General features: G+C 43.7%; 1 protein-coding gene across 1 annotated transcript in view; it reads left to right on the top strand.

The window, feature by feature from the left end:
• The window catches only part of TAPT1 (transmembrane anterior posterior transformation 1), a 123,594-nt gene that overhangs the window by 73,051 nt on the left and 31,456 nt on the right, over positions 1–19,087 (top strand). Inside the window, exons 4-10 of the mRNA XM_063957008.1 lie at positions 4,098–4,150; positions 4,655–4,752; positions 7,639–7,708; positions 10,489–10,569; positions 11,559–11,668; positions 15,322–15,381; positions 17,528–17,596. Coding sequence (XP_063813078.1) covers positions 4,098–4,150; positions 4,655–4,752; positions 7,639–7,708; positions 10,489–10,569; positions 11,559–11,668; positions 15,322–15,381; positions 17,528–17,596 — 541 coding nt within the window. The remainder of the gene's footprint in view (positions 1–4,097; positions 4,151–4,654; positions 4,753–7,638; positions 7,709–10,488; positions 10,570–11,558; positions 11,669–15,321; positions 15,382–17,527; positions 17,597–19,087) is intronic.

Raw genomic sequence — 19,087 nt, 5'->3', positions numbered from 1 at the left:
AATGCACAAGAGTCCTGGGAAAAATGGTGGCTTCTTACGAAGCAATTCCATTCGGCAGATTCCACGCAAGAATTTTCCAAAGGGATCTGTTGGACAAATGGTCAGGGTCGCATCTTCAGATGCACCTACGGATAACCCTGTCTCCAAGGACAAGGGTGTCTCTTCTGTGGTGGTTGCAGAGTCCTCATCTATTGGAGGGCCGCAGATTCGGCATACAGGATTGGATCCTGGTGACCACGGACGCCAGCCTGAGAGGCTGGGGAGCAGTCACACAAGGAAGAAACTTCCAGGGAGTATGGACGAGCCTGGAAACGTCTCTTCACATAAACATTCTGGAACTAAGAGCAATATACAATGCTCTAAGCCAGGCAGAACCTCTGCTTCAGGGAAAACCGGTGTTGATCCAGTCGGACAACATCACGGCAGTCGCCCATGTGAACAGACAGGGCGGCACAAGAAGCAGGAGTGCAATGGCAGAAGCTGCAAGGATTCTTCGCTGGGCAGAGAATCATGTGATAGCACTGTCAGCAGTGTTCATCCCGGGAGTGGACAACTGGGAAGCAGACTTCCTCAGCAGACACGATCTTCACCCGGGAGAGTGGGGACTTCATCCAGAAGTCTTCCACATGCTGGTAACCCGTTGGGAAAGACCAATGGTGGACATGATGGCGTCTCGCCTCAACAAAAAACTGGACAGGTATTGCGCCAGGTCAAGAGATCCGCAGGCAATAGCTGTGGACGCGCTGGTAACGCCTTGGGTGTACCAGTCGGTGTATGTGTTTCCTCCTCTGCCTCTCATACCAAAAGTATTGAGAATTATACGGCAAAGAGGCGTAAGAACGATACTAGTGGTTCCGGATTGGCCAAGAAGGACTTGGTACCCGGAACTTCAAGAGATGATCACGGAAGATCCGTGGCCTCTACCTCTAAGGAGGGACTTGCTTCAGCAGGGTCCCTGTCTGTTTCAAGACTTACCGCGGCTGCGTTTGACGGCATGGCGGTTGAACGCCGGATCCTAAAGGAAAAAGGCATGCCGGAAGAAGTCATTCCTACTTTGATTAAAGCAAGGAAGGAAGTAACCGTGCAACATTATCACCGAATTTGGCGAAAATATGTTGCGTGGTGCGAAGATCGGAGTGCTCCGACGGAGGAATTTCAACTGGGTCGATTCCTACATTTCCTGCAATCAGGATTGTCTATGGGTCTCAAATTGGGATCTATTAAGGTTCAAATTTCGGCCCTGTCGATTTTCTTTCAAAAAGAATTGGCTTCAGTCCCTGAAGTCCAGACCTTTGTTAAGGGAGTGCTGCATATACAGCCTCCTGTGGTGCCTCCAGTGGCACCGTGGGATCTCAATGTGGTTTTGGACTTTCTAAAATCTCATTGGTTTGAACCACTAAAAAAGGTGGATTTGAAATATCTCACTTGGAAAGTGACCATGCTTCTAGCCCTGGCTTCTGCCAGGAGAGTATCAGAATTGGCAGCTTTATCTTACAAAAGCCCATATCTGATTTTCCATTCGGACAGGGCAGAACTGCGGACTCGTCCGCATTTTCTCCCTAAGGTGGTGTCAGCTTTTCATCTGAACCAGCCTATTGTAGTGCCTGCGGCTACAAGTGACTTGGAGGACTCCAAGTTACTGGACGTTGTCAGAGCATTAAAAATATATATTGCAAGGACAGCTGGAGTCAGAAAATCTGACTCGTTGTTTATATTGTATGCACCCAACAAGATGGGTGCTCCTGCGTCTAAGCAGACGATTGCTCGTTGGATCTGTAGCACAATCCAACTTGCACATTCTGTGGCAGGCCTGCCACAGCCTAAATCTGTAAAGGCCCACTCCACAAGGAAGGTGAGCTCATCTTGGGCGGCTGCCCGAGGGGTCTCGGCATTACAACTTTGCCGAGCAGCTACGTGGTCAGGGGAGAACACGTTTGTAAAATTTTACAAATTTGATACTCTGGCTAAGGAGGACCTGGAGTTCTCTCATTCGGTGCTGCAGAGTCATCCGCACTCTCCCGCCCGTTTGGGAGCTTTGGTATAATCCCCATGGTCCTTTCAGGAACCCCAGCATCCACTAGGACGATAGAGAAAATAAGATTTTACTTACCGATAAATCTATTTCTCGGAGTCCGTAGTGGATGCTGGGCGCCCATCCCAAGTGCGGATTATCTGCATAATTTGTACATAGTTATTGTTAACTAATTCGGGTTATTGTTGAAGGAAGCCATCTTTCAGAGGCTCCGCTGTTATCATACTGTTAACTGGGTTTAGATCACAGGTTGTACGGTGTGATTGGTGTGGCTGGTATGAGTCTTACCCGGGATTCAAAATCCTCCCTTATTGTGTACGCTCGTCCGGGCACAGTACCTAACTGGAGTCTGGAGGAGGGTCATAGGGGGAGGAGCCAGTGCACACCACCTGATCTGGAAAAGCTTTACTTTTTGTGCCCTGTCTCCTGCGGAGCCGCTATTCCCCATGGTCCTTTCAGGAACCCCAGCATCCACTACGGACTCCGAGAAATAGATTTATCGGTAAGTAAAATCTTATTTTCTCGTAGTCCGTAGTGGATGCTGGGAGCCCGTCCCAAGTGCGGACTCTCTGCAATACTTGTATATAGTTATTGCTTAAATAAGGGTTATGTTATAGTTGCATCAGGCTTTATCTGATGCTCTGTTATTGTTCATACTGTTAACTGGGTAAAGTTATCACAAGTTATACGGTGTGATTGGTGTGGCTGGTATGAGTCTTACCCTGGATTCCCAAAATCCTTTCCTTGTACTGTCAGCTCTTCTGGGCACAGTTTCTTTAACTGAGGTCTGGAGGAGGGACATAGAGGGAGGAGCCAGAGCACACCAGAATACAAATTCTTTCTTAAAGTGCCCATGGTCCTTACGGAGTCCCCAGCATCCACTACGGACTACGAGAAATAGATTTACCGGTAAGTAAAATCTTATTTTTTATATATATATATATATATATATATATATATATATATATATATATATATATATATATATATATATATATATATATATATATATATATAATAATTTTTTTTTTTTTTAAATAAAATATAGCTGCGCTGGTGCACTCACCAATAATTTGTATAATGCAGCTCAGGTGCCGCACATATAATAAAAAAATTAAAAAGATATATATATATAGAATAATGGAGTTCCTTAACGCACTCTTGTTGTAAAATAATGGCCTTATAAAATTACTGGCCTTTTGAATTACGGTAATTATTCTGTATCAGACAGTTTATTCACCACTCTTTTTAGGCAGCTTCAACACAGGAAAAAAAATCCCTTGCCGATAAGGATCAATATGGAGATAGATATGTAAAACATAAATCCCTGTGGAGTGCTTTATTTGACAGATTAAACAAATATTTGTCTAATAATGATTCTTCTACATATGTATATAAAGAGAGGATGACCTTATATGTACCTCACACATGTATATACACCTGTATGTTAAAAACACACACCTTTTTATTATTAAAACAGCATAATCCAAAGTTACATTTGTGATCAAATTTTTTTTACAATACAATGTTGGTCATTGGATAAACAATTATATGGTCAAATTGTACATTATCTGAAATGAATGTATAGAGTAATTGGAGATAAGAACTCAAAGAATCATTTTGTTTGACAAAATGTGATCTAACTTTTTGATGATTTTTTTCTGAAATGAAAAACAATTATTCTTCCCAACACCATACTTACCTACATTGTAAGTCTCCTCTCCGGGATAAGCCCGGAGAGGAGACGCAGCAGGTGTCTTCGGGGGGGGGGGGGGGGGGGGGGAGAATCTGTGACATCACTAAGCCCCGCCCCCTCATCGGGAAATGTCGCGGGTCCGCGGGAAGGGGGCGGGGCTAAAATGACGCGATTTGCGTCATTGTAACCCCTTCTCCGGGAGGTTATCTCCATCCTGCTCGCATCACTAAGATGCGAGCAGGATGCGGGAGACCTGCCCACTCGTGCGTGGGACTACCCCAAAAAACGGGAGCCTCCCGCAGCTTCCGGGAGAGTAGGTAAGTATGCCCAACACTTTTACAGAAGTTCCCACAAATGTGTTGCACGCAGGTTGCTTTGCTCTAACCATACTGTTCAGTGCATCCTAAACCAACACGATGGGTGTAAGTGTGAAGACACTGCTGGCCATTCCATGATTTTCAGCTGACTGTCTTGTTCTTTTCCTCAAAGATAGTTCTCACATACTGTAGCCTGGAGGTATGTTACTGGTCATTATCTTGCTGTAGGGTGAATCCTTAACCAACTAAATGAGAAGCAAAATTACACAGTATGTTAAAAGGGGTTTATATTAATTGTCAACTTTTAAATACAAAAAAAAAATGTATTTCTTTTGATGTGGGGGTAACACGGTAAAGATTGCTGGCTTTCTTGTTTAAAGTGCCCCTGTTGGCTAAGCACAATGGAAGCTGCCATCTTGTGTTCTGAACCAATATTCAACTACTGAATTCACTTTGGTATAGTGTTATCGCTGGTTAATAGAGTATTTGTTCCTCCTACGGTTAGGGGATGTAGGTGACTGTTGCACTTTATATGTAGGATTCAAGAAGGTGCTCAATGTAAGCCATTTACTAGGAATGTACATGTATGATTTCCTTAATTGCTTACAGTTTTACACGCCATCCTCATATTAGTGCAAGCGACCACCCTGAATGTGGCCTTCAACTCTCACAACAAGTCCCTTCTCACAATCATGATGTCTAACAATGTAAGTGATGCCTTGCTTTTAGCCAGTACCATATTTTATATAGAAGTGTTTTTTTTTAAAAAAAACTATATCTACATTGCTAACATTTGTTTACTGATTACCTAACCTTCACCATTACTTTGTGCCAGATTTAAATTGGTTTGTTTCCTAATAATAGTTTTTCTTATCAAGTTAGTCCTTGTTACATTGGTGTTAACATACCGCATCCCTGTAATAGTAATAATTATGTTGTTACATAGGGAGGGGGGGGGGGGGGGGGGGGGCACCACTATGTCCCTGGGGGTTCTTTCTAAAGCAAGCCTTCACTCTAGAGCAGACATTCCCAATCACGGTCCTCAAGGCACACTAGCAGTGCAGGTTTTAGTGATATCCAGGCTTCAGCACAGGTGACTTAATTAGCACCTCAGTTATTTTGATTTAACCATCTGTGCTGCAGCCTGGATATCACTAAAACCTGCACTGTTAGTGTGCCTTGAGGACCGCGGTTGGGAATGCCTGCTCTAGAGGCTAATACAGTAGAAATCTTTGGATTGCCAAGCCTGCAACTAGTGACATTTAAAATTACAGTTAATATATATTTTTTTTTCTTTTCCGTGTGCCTTTGGAATATAAAGGAATGTGTCCTGGTGTATTTTGGCTGTATAGATAGATCATATAGTGTGGATTTAACCATTGAAAGAGTAGTTTCTAGTGAAATGCAAGGGAATAGACACCTGCCTTTAAGCAATTTGGATCTTGGCTTTCTACTTCTAATATGGCCGTACATGCTGCAATCCTGACTTACGGTTAGGTAAGTTATGTGTGAGACCAAAGTGGTCACCATTCCTGATCAGCATCTGTTGTTGCAGGAAAGTAGTGTCTGACTGCAATCAGACTGTTGTATGGTCACTGGCCTACTATCAGTGGTCAAACTGGGGGTATGGACATATTAGGGGGTCCTGAGGGGAGTTTTATCATACACCCATGCCCAGGGTCTTTTAACAAGTACGCGGACTCTATGCCCGCCTAAAATGCACCACAGGCCTGAGGCCTGACTGCACCTACGGGCCTAGCGCCCGACAGCCCTGATAGTCTAAAAAGGGTAAATAAGTAAAGGTGGCCGAAGCCTAATACAGTGGCGCTGGGAAAGGTGGCAGTGGGGAGCTTTGTTTAGCTCTATTTCCACCGCTGCAGCACTCCGGTCCTCCGCTTCTTGCTTTGGTCGCTTTGCCTGTCCTGCCCAGCTGTGCCTCCTCTTCTTGCTTCCACTGGGCTTCTTCTGTGGCCGGGGCTGTTTTCTTCTTTCCTTCCTCTCTGCTCCTCTCCCATTACAGCGCAGCACACCTCCATACCCCACATTTCATAGAGTCCTTGGCGGCATTTTGGGGTCTCTGTGATTTGGCTTGCGGACAGTGCCAAATTCAAAATGGCATTTTTTGCCATTCCACAAGCACCAAATGTAAACAGACACTGCAGACGCTTGACTGGCGCTATCCGCCGCAGTGAAGTGCCGGTATGATATATAATTTCATTGCTGCACACTCCGAGCACTGCCGATTTTACTAATTGGGACCCGCATATTCCAAGTAATGGATCTTTAGAGATTTCCAATGCAGACCCACAAGTAACTATTTCTAGATTTTGTTTGTACTTCAAGGGTATTGAGAGTTATTGTCTGCTTAATAGTTAGCACTTTGAAGGTGATTTTGTATCCAAGTTCTACATATCCCGCCAGATGCAATAAACCAGTTTTGAATAAGTTATTTTATGCACTAGTTACCAGCCTGTCAAAATGATAGAACAACGTAACAGTAATATCAGCGCCAATGGAGGAATATTTAAATTGCCCTGTCGGGCGCTATCTAGTGGCCGTCGGCGTGCAAAACACTTGAATTCCCCCCTTAGAGTTGACAAGCATTTTATTCCATAGGATTACTCCAGGACTCCTGTACAAACACAAATAACATTTACCAAAAAGCAAAACATTTATTTTTACTGATGCCTGGGCACATCAGTGGGACATTGCACTTACCTAGTCTTTGTTCTCAGGAGACTCCTCTGTAAACTAGACGTTCACATACTGTTAAATAAATCTCTTCAGTGCTCCCCAAAATACTTCTTCGTTTACAGCGTTTATTTGTTAGTGAGGAGACCCTTTAACTCTTAGTGTGAATTAGCATTGGCCTAGAAAGGTGCAAGAGGAGTCCTGTTAGACTTATAGGAGGACACGTGGAAACTGTCACCTCTGAGCTTATGCATAATTGAAGTCATTTTCCCTACTGGAAACGTCTGTGCACCCCAGTGCACAGCAACATACTGTACACTCCGCCCACAGTTAAGTGCCCTACTCCCCTTTTTCTCATTTCAGTATTTGCACTCTCTAAAAGAGAAACTTTTTTTATTGCATTTGACTTACTTCACTATGCAAGGGATGCCTCGCCTCGCCCCCACCTCCTCCTTTCATTCTGTTTAAACTTATGCTCCTCTTCAAATGCCGCCATCTTGTTCTGCAAATCTATATACTGTACGTTTGGTGGAGATGTGGTTGCACTTGCATAAATCAGCCTGTATGTTGCGACCAGATTTTGCACAGTGTATGCAGAGTTTTAGGCTTTTTAAATGTTCTATAATTAAGCATTGCATATATGGATGAAACACTGGGTGGTGTGAGGGTGGTACTCCCTCCTGTTCCCCCTAAGTGGCTCAGTACACATTGCATATATTTAACTAACAATTGATGCTGTTCTTCTAAGGGTATCTTTGAACTGTGTCTGTCTTCAGTGACCGCAGTCTGATTTTCAGCTTGTTTTCATTTTCTTTAATCAGAGAAAATGTAGCTTTAATGAACGACATATACATTTTCAGTCTGCTTTTGTACATTAAACTTTTGAATATTTGAATTTTTAGTTTGTTGAAATAAAGGGGAGCGTTTTCAAGAAGTTTGAGAAGAACAATCTCTTCCAAATGTCTAACAGCGGTATGTGGCTTCAGTTTCTATCATCTGTATATGTTGTGTGGTGCTGTGGTGGGTAGTACAGATGTGTCCTCATGTTCCCATCCTCATATTGCACCAAATAGCCCCGTTTGGTGCTGATTTTGCGATTAAGCTGCACCATGCATCTCACCACACCCTTCCTCACAATATTCCACAAAGTAACAACGCATGGGGCTCTGGGCACTGGCTGCTGTGTGCAACTCATGAACGAAGCTGGTTAAAAAACACTAGATGGAGGACTGATACGAGCGAGGCACGCCATGCCTTGCATAGCGTATCATTATATGTAATCTGCAATTTACTACCAATTCCTTTGTTACAAAAGGACTGATCCTAAGTGCCCAGGATACTGGAAGTGATTTTATATGTGACAACGATGCAAGTAAGATGCTAAATTTAGGTGAAAGTATAATAGTCCAGGAATCACTCCCTATGGCGAGCATCTAAGCTACTCCGAGCATCTCATGACATATGACACATAAAGTATATTTGTATGAAAACACATCTGTATTAGTTATTTGACAATTGCATAATTTAAATTTTATGTCCCCCTGACTCTTCCTTGTCAATCCATGTACTTACGACATACCCTGTAATGGTCATAATCAATTATACCCCATATGGCCTCTTTCTCATTCATGACTTTTACCATCTGATCTTCTATCTTCTCTCTTCTTCTTCTTTTTTTTTTTTCTTTTTTCTTTTTTTTATAAAAGGTAAGGACTTTTTAGCATTCAAAGATCTTGAAGGGTGACCTCCTAATTATACTACTGACTTCATTTCCATATGCTCCAACATGTGTTTACTGCTGTTCTCCTCTTTACATTGGTATCCGTTCACATGGTCGACCATGTTATGGTCGACAGTCATTAGGTCGACCACTATTGGTCGACATGGACACATGGTCGACACGTGAAAAGGTCGACATGAGTTTTTTTACTTTTTTTTTCTTTTGGGGAACTTTTCCATACTTTACGATCCACATGGACTACGATTGGAACGGTAATCTGTGCCAAGCGAAGGCACCATGCCCGAAGCATGGCAAGCGAAGCGAGCCATGCGAGGGGACGCGGTGCACTAATTGGGGTTCCCAGTCACTTTACGCAAAAAAACGACACCAAAAAAAGTTAAAAAACGCATGTCGACCTTTTCATGTGTCAACCTTTCATGTGTCGACCATGTGTCCATGTCGACCATGTCAATGTCGACCTATAGTGGTCGACCTAATGACTGTCGACCATAACATGGTCGACCATTCATACCGGAACCCTTTATATTAGCCTTCTGTTATGTCTCATGTTATTTTCTTGTTTTTTCATTGCCTTTTATATTTTCAATACAAAATTCAGCCGCCTACGGTATGTCACTAGTCCTATGTTTCATCCGCTTTCTCGCACCACAGCCTTCATGCATTTGCTTATATCCCTGTCTCGGAGGCTTAGATTGGACAGGTCCAGCTGTTTGTCGCTTGGGCACAAGAGATTGGCTCAGATGAGTCTCTTGAGAAGATAACTAGGCTCATAGTGATCATCTGCCCACCACATTGATAGACAGGCCTTATAATGACTCAAAAGATTGTGTTTGTCTAATGTTCAGGCAGTCTCTATGGATATATTTCTGTTCATTTGTCTGTCTCCTGATATATGATGATATGTGTGTGGCCGGCTTTATTTGGATTTCTACAATTTGAGTTGGCCAATGCTAAAATATTTCTCTTAATTCTCTACTATTTCTCACACAGCTAATTGCTTTTCAGAATCTGCCTACACACCCTCCCCTCCTATCTCTTAGCTGTGCAGAGCCTCCTCTGATCTGTACATTTCCCCAATTAAATAGATCTATAGAAGTGACAGTGCGGTTACTGGGCACCTGTGTCCTGGGAGATGGAAAGCTGTTTGAAAAACACAAAACATCTGTTTTAGAATTTCATGGAATGCAAAGTGGTTATCTCTTTCCGCCTCACACAGCATAGGTACATGACAGCAGAAGGATATTCCCAGTATGCCACACATTAGGTAGCTCAGATTTCATTATTTGTGAGTCTGCCTCCCCCATGGCCCCCTCCCCCCCCCCCCCCCAATATATCCACTATGTACCATAAATGACCATAAATTTATGCGTACATCAGGGGTATTCAACACATGGCCCTGCAGCTGTTGTGGAACTACATAATCCAGCATGCCCTAACAGCAAAACTGTGGTAGTGTAGTTTCACAGTAGCTGCAGGGCTGCATGTTGAATACCCCTGCAGTTTGTAGGTATGTACATGGATATATATATAAAATATCATCTATATCCATCCAGTACTGGCCTGGTGTCTGATAGGAAAGCTATTTATCCATCTTTTAAGTGCCATGTTCACCCTTTCGGAAATGAGTGCTACCTCTACGAAGTTTAACCAGTGATGCCTAAGTAGACAGGGATAGCCAGTATTTTGGTTACTGTAATAAAACACATGGTGGATCAGTTTGCACAAATTTATTTTAGCCGTACAACTAGGTTGATGGGCTGTGGGTGTTTGGAATATAAAATATCTTTTTATTAGTCAGTGGCAGTTTGAAAAATTTGTTGCTAAAGGATTCTCAAGAAGAACAGCAGTCAGGTTGGAGAAAAATGTTCTTATTTCACAGCTATGATTTTGTTGGGCACTGTGTATAATGAAGTGCCAGTCCATAGTAATCTACAGAGAGATCATTTTGATAAGCACATATGCCAGTGTCCTGCTTTGGGATATCCGTTCATAGCGCTCTGTTTTGTTCTAGATATAAAAGAGAGATTCACAAATTACGTGCTACTACTGATTGTATGTCTGAGGAACATGGAGCAGTTTTCCTGGAATCCAGGTAATTTAATGTCCTGAAATCCACAATTGCTAGACCCAGTAAATAAACAGTATTATTTACAGGTAACATCTAGTAGTAATATTAAAAGTTTATGATACTTGTCAGTATGAAAGAGGTCTAAAATAAAAATAGTCATTGTAGTCAAATATTAATTTTAATCATGCCATACTTCTATTGAAAGCCACATACAGGCCTCTGGGACTTATGTCCATGCTATATAAATGAAGGATAACCATACAATAAATCAGGGGTTCTCATCCTCAACACTCAAGTTTTCCCAACAGGTCCTGTTTTGAGGATTTCTATCTGTGGAAGCAGGTGATAATTACTGACCTAGCAGCATAGGTCACCCGTGCATGACTAAAGACATGCATGACACATGACCTGTTGGCGGTACTTGAGGTCTGGAGTTAAGAACACTTGGAATAAACAATCTTTTCAATGGGATCAGTATGACATCTCTGCAGTCGGGATCCTAGCAGCAGGAGTCCGTCAGACAGGATACAGACGGCGAGCGCTGCGCTCTCCACGCTTCGGGCCAGGTCGCCATAGGGTTATATTCCTCCTCGGGTGGTGGCGTGAAGTGGAGATTTCAGCTGGCAGTTAGGATTCGGACCGCCGGTATTTCCCGGTGTCGGGATTCCGGCGTCTGTATACTGACAGCCAGGATCCCAACAGCCAGCAAATTGATTGCCTCCCCTTTGGACAATGGCTGCTGCCACACATGCTAATGGGCCTTCTACATAAGGTGTCGAACATCTTTCAATCTATAGTATTATGATATGTTCTTTATTTGGTGGCTCTCTGCAGTTGGTATAAACTCCTTTTATTAAACAGGTTACAGGGAATGTCTAATATTTATTGTGAAAATCGGACAAAGGTAAAATTGTATCTCAAGCTTGTTTTTAAAATACTGTATATACAAATAACTCAGCGCACCTAACCTGTAAGATAATACTCTGACTTGTATCTGTTCTTTATATTTATAGATCACCTATGGGTGCTGTTCCCTGATGTGTGTATGGTGATTGCATCGGAGATTGTTGTGGACGTTATAAAACACGCCTTTATAACCAAATTTAATGACATCACTGCAGATGTATGTATACAATGCAGTCTTCCTTCCTATAGTTTTATTTTAAATATATAATATAATTTATAAGAGATCAGAACAGCTCATTATTCATACCATGACTTCTCGAAAGCCAACCAGTGTGTGCGCAGTAGAGTCTCTCTATTTATATAACATTTTATTAACTCTGCAATGCACAAGTAATGTGTTGATAGAAGTTCTGATGTAATTGCTTATAATCAGTGTGTTACGCACATCAGTACTCTGTCCATTAGGACAAATTGTGTTTATAAGGAATAATACACTTCCTGCTGTGCATGATTACTGGAATAAGTCGTCTCAGCATTCCGTCACCTGTATTCCATTCTGTTGTGCCCGCTGACTGCCAATGTCAGGATCGTTTACAGGTCATACATATTTCATACATTGAGGCTATATAGAAATGTCAACTGTTGTTGTAAGTGTACACTAAACATTTCTTCTATACCTCTGCGTCTTGGAGGTCGACCCAATTAGCTGCGAAGGGTGCAATAAGCCGTTGCATTTCAATGCCGGCAACGGCACCCAATCTCTCACCCTTTGCGGGCCCCAATTTGCACAAAATGGGGTTTTGTGCAAATTTGGGCCACTGCAATGACTCGCACCTGTGAGATTATCACGGCTATTCGGATTGCCCCCTTGGTTTGTGTACGCCATGGGGCTGATGTAATTAGATGCAAGGACCGCCAGAACAGCTTTTGGCTGCTTTGCGTGATTTGTCTCAGGGGCTGATTTCTTGCAGTCTATAGAGGTGTAAATGCAGACCAGCCTACTGTAATTGCACTTCTATTGCACGTGTAATTGAATCTCCACCCAGATTTTTATCCAGCTCTATCCCTATGTCAGAGAGAGAAGCCTTTAATATGTTCTACACGGGTTCTGTGAAAGTAACAACAAATAAGCTCACAGGTCCCGGCAGATGTGTGGGTCATGCCACAAAATACCTATGTTCAGTAATCTACGCATGCACTGGACCCGTACTGCGACATTGGGCACACATTGGCAGCAGATTGTCAGTGATGACACTCTACCATTTGGGGGGCGGCCACGGCCTCCGTTTCCCAAATTGTGTTTCTACCATTGTGTATGTGTGGAGAAGGGGGGGGGGGGGGGGTAGTTTGACAAGGACGGGATCTCTGAATGAGATTTCCTGGCCTTTTTGTTGGATCTGCAGGGGCTAGCTTAAGCGGCCCCATGGGTGACACAACCGGCCGATGGTGTCGCAGATGATCAGATGTAGGACGCAGCTCTAATCACTATTGCAGGCAGCAGGAGTGACGCCCCCTGCTGCATTACCATATTCGTGCTGTCACTGCTGCTTCCATGTAAGTCAGACCCACTGTGCAGACCCATGTTATTTTTTTAAAGGCAGACTTTCCTCAGTACTTCAGAAACTTGCCCTAATTGTTACTTGGTGAAATAAAAAGCAGAGTATTACCCATTAGTCTCCCCTAGTTTATGGGTGAAGCCATTCAATCTATGGCTCAACCATAGTACTCCCATTAAGGCTAAATATTTTCAGTGAGGCAAACGCCAGTCACTCACGAGTTCTCCAGATCGCCAGAACTGATAAATCCGAATTAGATGTCCAGCAACCAGATGTGTGAGGGAGAGGGGATTAAACAAATCCTTAAGTGCTGTGTTTGTATTGAAATATTCTACAACAATGCTCAGTACAAAATCCTCAGCATTAGTTTCCTGTATACAGCACTTGACTAATCCCCTCAATACTGGTTTGAGAAGTAACCAAGATGGCGGGCTGTATTTACATAATGGTGACTACTGTAAGCCGCCACCACTAGTTGGCGGGTTGGAGCTGAAAATCTAAAGCATGCCGGGCTGTACACATTTAGTATAAAGCACGCCGGGCTGTACACATTTAGTATAAAGCACGCCGGGCTGTACACATTTAGTATAAAGCACGCCGGGCTGTACACATTTAGTATAAAGCACGCCGGGCTGTACACATTTAGTAATAAAGCACGCCGGGCTGTACACATTTAGTAATAAAGCACGCCGGGCTGTACACATTTAGTAATAAAGCACGCCGGGCTGTACACATTTAGTAATCAAGCACGCCGGGCTGTACACATTTAGTAATAAAGCACGCCGGGCTGTACACATTTAGTAGAAAGCACTCCGGGCTGTACACATTTAGTAGGAAGCACTCCGGGCTTTACACATTTGGTATAAAGCATGCCGGGCTGTACACATTTGGTATAAAGCATGCCGGGCTGTACACATTTGGTATAAAGCATGCCGGGCTGTACACATTTAGTATAAAGCATGCCGGGCTGTACACATTTGGTATAAAGCATGCCGGGCTGTACACATGTAGTATAAAGCATGCCGGGATGTACACATTTAGTATAAAGCATGCCGGGCTGTACACATTTAGTATAAAGCATGCCGGGCTGTACACATTTGGTATAAAGCATGCCGGGCTGTACACATGTAGTATAAAGCATGCCGGGCTGTACACATTTAGTATAAAGCATGCCGGGCTGTACACATTAGTATAAAGTATGCCGGGCTGTACACTGAATGAGTGCCACTTTACAGTTTCAGCTGCAACCTACCAAGAAGGCTCACAAAAGTTACTGCTTCATAAATGTACCCCAGCAGCGTATAATATGTAACGGACCGTTGTATGTTGTCTGCAGCCTTAAAGTAGCTTGTTGTCATTTTCATTTTGTTTGATTGTTTGTTTGTTTTTGTTCTGGGAATAAATATGTGCAATGAATGCTTTTTAATACTTCTCAGCATGTTGAGAAGTGTTAAAAGGAAAAGTGACCACATTCGCAATTAGCTGTTTGCCCTTTTTTTTTCTTCTAATTTTGCATTCTGAATTTATTCCCTCCCTCCTCTCCCTTCCCTTATTAGCAAAGGTCGAAGAAGCATGTTTGTTGTAATTAAGAGCCACAATGTAAGGAATGTATGTTTCTGCAGTCTCCTGTCTTTAGAGAAAACACTATTAACACATACAGTACCTCAAACATGCCGGCTGTCTGGTGCTTTGGGGATAAGGCTGTCCTAGTCTATGGCAAGTGGCTGTGAACACTGATGTCCCCTTAGATTGCTTTCTTTTCTTGTATGTACAAGTTTTAATAGGCAGTGTTTTAAAGTGTATCTATATACATTTACGGAGAACATCACCTACGGAGTGCTAACCACTGTTCTACAATGCTGCCCTCAAATACTTAAATAGATGAAAAGTGTTTAACACCACAATCTACCTTATCAAATTACTTGGTTATTTATTAATATTTATGGTGTTTCATAAAGTATTAATGTCCAGACTTTTCGATGTGTTGTGTTCCTTATCAATTACACACAATACCTGTTTGAGGAAACGTGTTAATGCTTTGCCCTGGGAGTAGCGTTTGCAGCAGTGCAGCATTGAGACTTGCTTACCTGCTGTTCCGTTATCCGGCGAGCACCAAGAACACAAAAGGTAAAAATTAAACGGCTGCACATTCTCTAAGTGGGAGCATGACGTAGATTAGCTTTGTTTTAGAGAATGGAAATGTGCCTTGAATTCTACTGTAGATCATTTCCCGCCTCCATGTGTCATTGTGTTACAGCACACTTACAGTTAATTTTGTAAGTTGTTCCCGTCTCTCTCTGTCTGATTTCTGTAGGTGTACAGTGAATACAGAGCCAGTCTTGCCTTCGAACTCGTGAGCAGCCGCCAGAAAAATGTATGTACCAAATCCTGTCCTTGCATAATTAGTGTTAGGTTGTGTACACATTGGAGCTAAAATTCTAACATGCATTTATATTGTACGCAAAGTGCATGTAAACACAGATGTATCCACATATACCTATCCTCAATTTGCAGCAAATAGCCCCATTTGGCACACCATAGACTTTGCGAGTAAGCCGCGCCATGCGTCCCGCCGCACAGTTTTGTTTTGAATGTGTGTTTTCTTCATATCACTAATGCAACAAAAGTACAGTGCACAAGGATACTGGTTATAGAATTGGCTGACTGATGCTGACCTGGGTAAAAAAGCAAAAGAATGAGAACTGATATGAATGAGTAGCGCCACACATTGGTGTGCTTAATCTACAACTTTACACCAACTCCATTGCAACAAAAATACTGTTCTTAAATGACACTAATACCCCTTTCACACCCGCCAAAATTTCCCGGGTTAATGCACATGAACGCGCATCAACCCGGCAAATTTCTCGGTTTGAAAGGGTACAGGGTCAAAATCCCGGGATTCCTGCCCCGGCATTTCAACCCTATCTTCCAGGGTTGGTCCCGGGATCTTCCCGGGAACCTGGTCAGTGTGAACGGGAGCCGGGTCAATGTGCCCCGGCTCCCGTTCACTCTGTATGTAGCTGGCGGCGCTTAGAGATCATGTGATCTCTTGCGCCGCCCCCGCCGCGTCACCGCTGACGTCAGCAACCCGGCAATATGCCGGGCTGCTGACTGCAGTATTCAAGGGGTCTTAGAGACCTGCAGTTTTAGGTATGATAGGGGTGTAAGATACCCCTTTTCCAATGCAACCCAAAAGGTTGCAGAGTCTATCAAACCGACAAATTCACGGGTCTCGGCCCTGACCCAGGTAAAGAGCAGGGACTTTGTCCCGTGTAGTTTGCTTTTCCACCGACCTAAATCCCAGGTTGATGCACATTCACATATAAGGGGTATAAGTGTCTTTAGATGAGTTACGATAGCACACAGATGCTGAGTTCAGAAATGGGTAGGAAAGTACAGAAATTGCTGCCAATGATCTCACACCATAAGGTGCAAAAAGTCTGGGTGAATGAGGACACATCTGCAGCTGTGAAAATACAAATGTTACCATGTGTAAGTGGTTATCACTTGTGGTGGGGGACAGGGACGGATCCAGACTTTTCTTTTAGGGGGGGGCGGTTTATTTATTCCTGACTCCTCCCCTACATTCATTACTCCTCCCACTTCCTGTACCAACTGTCAATTAATGCTCTAAAGAGCATAGAAAGCATTGCTAGGCTGCACATGTACTTCTTATGTAGCACACACACACACTGAACACATGTAAATACTAACACACCGATGGGCGGCACACACTGCCCACGGTGGGGGTGACGGCATGTGATGATGGCCGATGGGTCTAGGGGCCACAGGGACACGGAGGATGGGGAGGGATGTTAGTGCAGCCACACACCATCACCTGGCAGCAGCCCCCACCTCATGTAAGTGGGCGTGGCTATGACAGTTAGGGGGGCCGTTCGCCCCCCCCCCCTGGATCCGGCCCTGGTGGGGGATGGGGTTCCATTTTGGTCCATTTTAGTGCTTCTGACCCGCGGTAGCACAGTTAAAAAGTGACCTTTGTCTGAAGCTCTTTGTAAATACACTGAGCTGCCATTGAATGTTTGCATACTGTATTCATTTTGCCTGAACAGGGCTGCGTTGTTTTATCACGTTAAAAAAACACATTGAACATACTTTCATAAAGCAGTGCTGTTACAGGCGTTTTGTCTTTGACGTACATTTAAAATACACATTGCAAGTGTCATTGTGTATGTAGCCTTCATTTGGTTTTATTTGCTATAGAACATGATTAATCTGTTATACCCGTCCATCCATCTGCAGGTACTGATGCGTTGCCGAGCGGTTAGACCCATGTTACTTTTCCATACACTCCGCCTGATGAATGCAGAATGTGCTTAGCTTCTGATCTGCTGGGGGAAAGCGGGCAGCTTTATTTTTAAACTGTATTTCGGCACAGATAGGGTGATGGTTACTCACTGACCCACATTTATCTCTTTGTCCGTTGTGACCTACTTTAAGTATATAGTATTTCATATTTCAGCAATGTTAAAAAAAAAATGCCGTCCTTTCTGTTTCAGGCTTACACTGATTACAGTGACTCCGTCTCCAGGCGGATGGGCTTCATCCCTCTGCCACTTGCGGTGCTTGTAAGTATAAATATGTAAGACTAGCCTGTTGTACAGCAGACGGGCACCAGTAATTAGAATGCATTTTATTTAAATCACTTGTGCTAGAAGCATAGGAAAACAAGATGAGATGTAACAGATATGAAAGGAGATGTCATGAAGGATAGGGTGTTACTGGGAGCTAAATAATGCTCTTGGGTCCAGGCAGCTAGTGGCTGTCTAAATTGTTACAAATTTAGTTAGACACCTAATTATTACATTTTGCTATTAAGGTATTAACTAATTGGTGTACAGTTTATCCATTAGGAAGGAATAGACATTCACCCAGATAAATATAAACAGTGGCTCTCTAATGCAGACGGGAAGCTCTGCAAGCAATTGGGTGTACCATGCTGGAAACTAGGGAACACTCTGCAATAGGAATAATATCTATACATTGATTGATCATTCAATTAGACCAGCGCAAAGGGACAATAAAAATTGGTGTTGGCTGGTCATTTAATTTTATAAAATGGAAACTCCTTACTGATGCAGTTAATTAGCAATCTGTGTGGTGGTGGCAGGGCTTACGCTGATGGGGAAGGCCAATAAGGCTGTGGTATCATAGTGTGGAGCCACCAAACAGCACTATCAGTTTGTTCATCATTGGGCTTAATATAAATTGATGCTATAAAGTGATGATGTACCACATCCACACTGACCCCAGGGCGCACCAGTGATGATATATCACATCCACACTGACCCCAGGGCGCACCAGTGATGATATATCACATCCACACTGACCCCAGGGTGCACCAGTGATGATATAGCACATCCACACTGACCCCAGGGCGCCCCAGCGATGATATATCACACCCACACTGACCCCAGGGCGCCCCAGTGATGATATATCACATCCACACTGACCCCAGGGCGCACCAGTGATGATATATCACATCCACACTGACACCAGGGCGCACCAGTGATGATATATCACACCCACACTGACCCCAGGGCGCACCAGTGATGATATATCACATCCACACTGACACCAGGGCGCACCGGCGATGATATATCACACCCACACTGACCCCAGGGCGCACCAGTGATGATATAGCACACCCACACTGACCCCAGGGCGCACCAGTGATGATATATCACATCCACACTGACCCCAGGGCGCACCAGCGATGATATAGCACATCCACACTGACCCCAGGGCGCACCAGTGATGATATATCACATCCACACTGACCCCAGGGCGCACCGGTGATGATATATCACATCCACACTGACCCCAGGGCGCACCGGTGATGATGTACCACATCCACACTGACCCCAGGGCGCACCGGTGATGATATATCACATCCACACTGACCCCAGGGCGCACCGGTGATGATATATCACATCCACACTGACCCCAGGGCGCACCAGTGATGATATAGCACACCCACACTGACCCCAGGGCGCACCAGTGATGATATAGCACACCCACACTGACCCCAGGGCGCACCAGTGATGATATATCACATC

Source organism: Pseudophryne corroboree, chromosome 1, assembly GCF_028390025.1.
Source record: "Pseudophryne corroboree isolate aPseCor3 chromosome 1, aPseCor3.hap2, whole genome shotgun sequence".
Taxonomy (NCBI): Eukaryota; Metazoa; Chordata; class Amphibia; order Anura; family Myobatrachidae; genus Pseudophryne; species Pseudophryne corroboree.
Note: the sequence above shows the minus strand (reverse complement) of the source record. Positions and strands in the feature narration are given on the sequence as shown.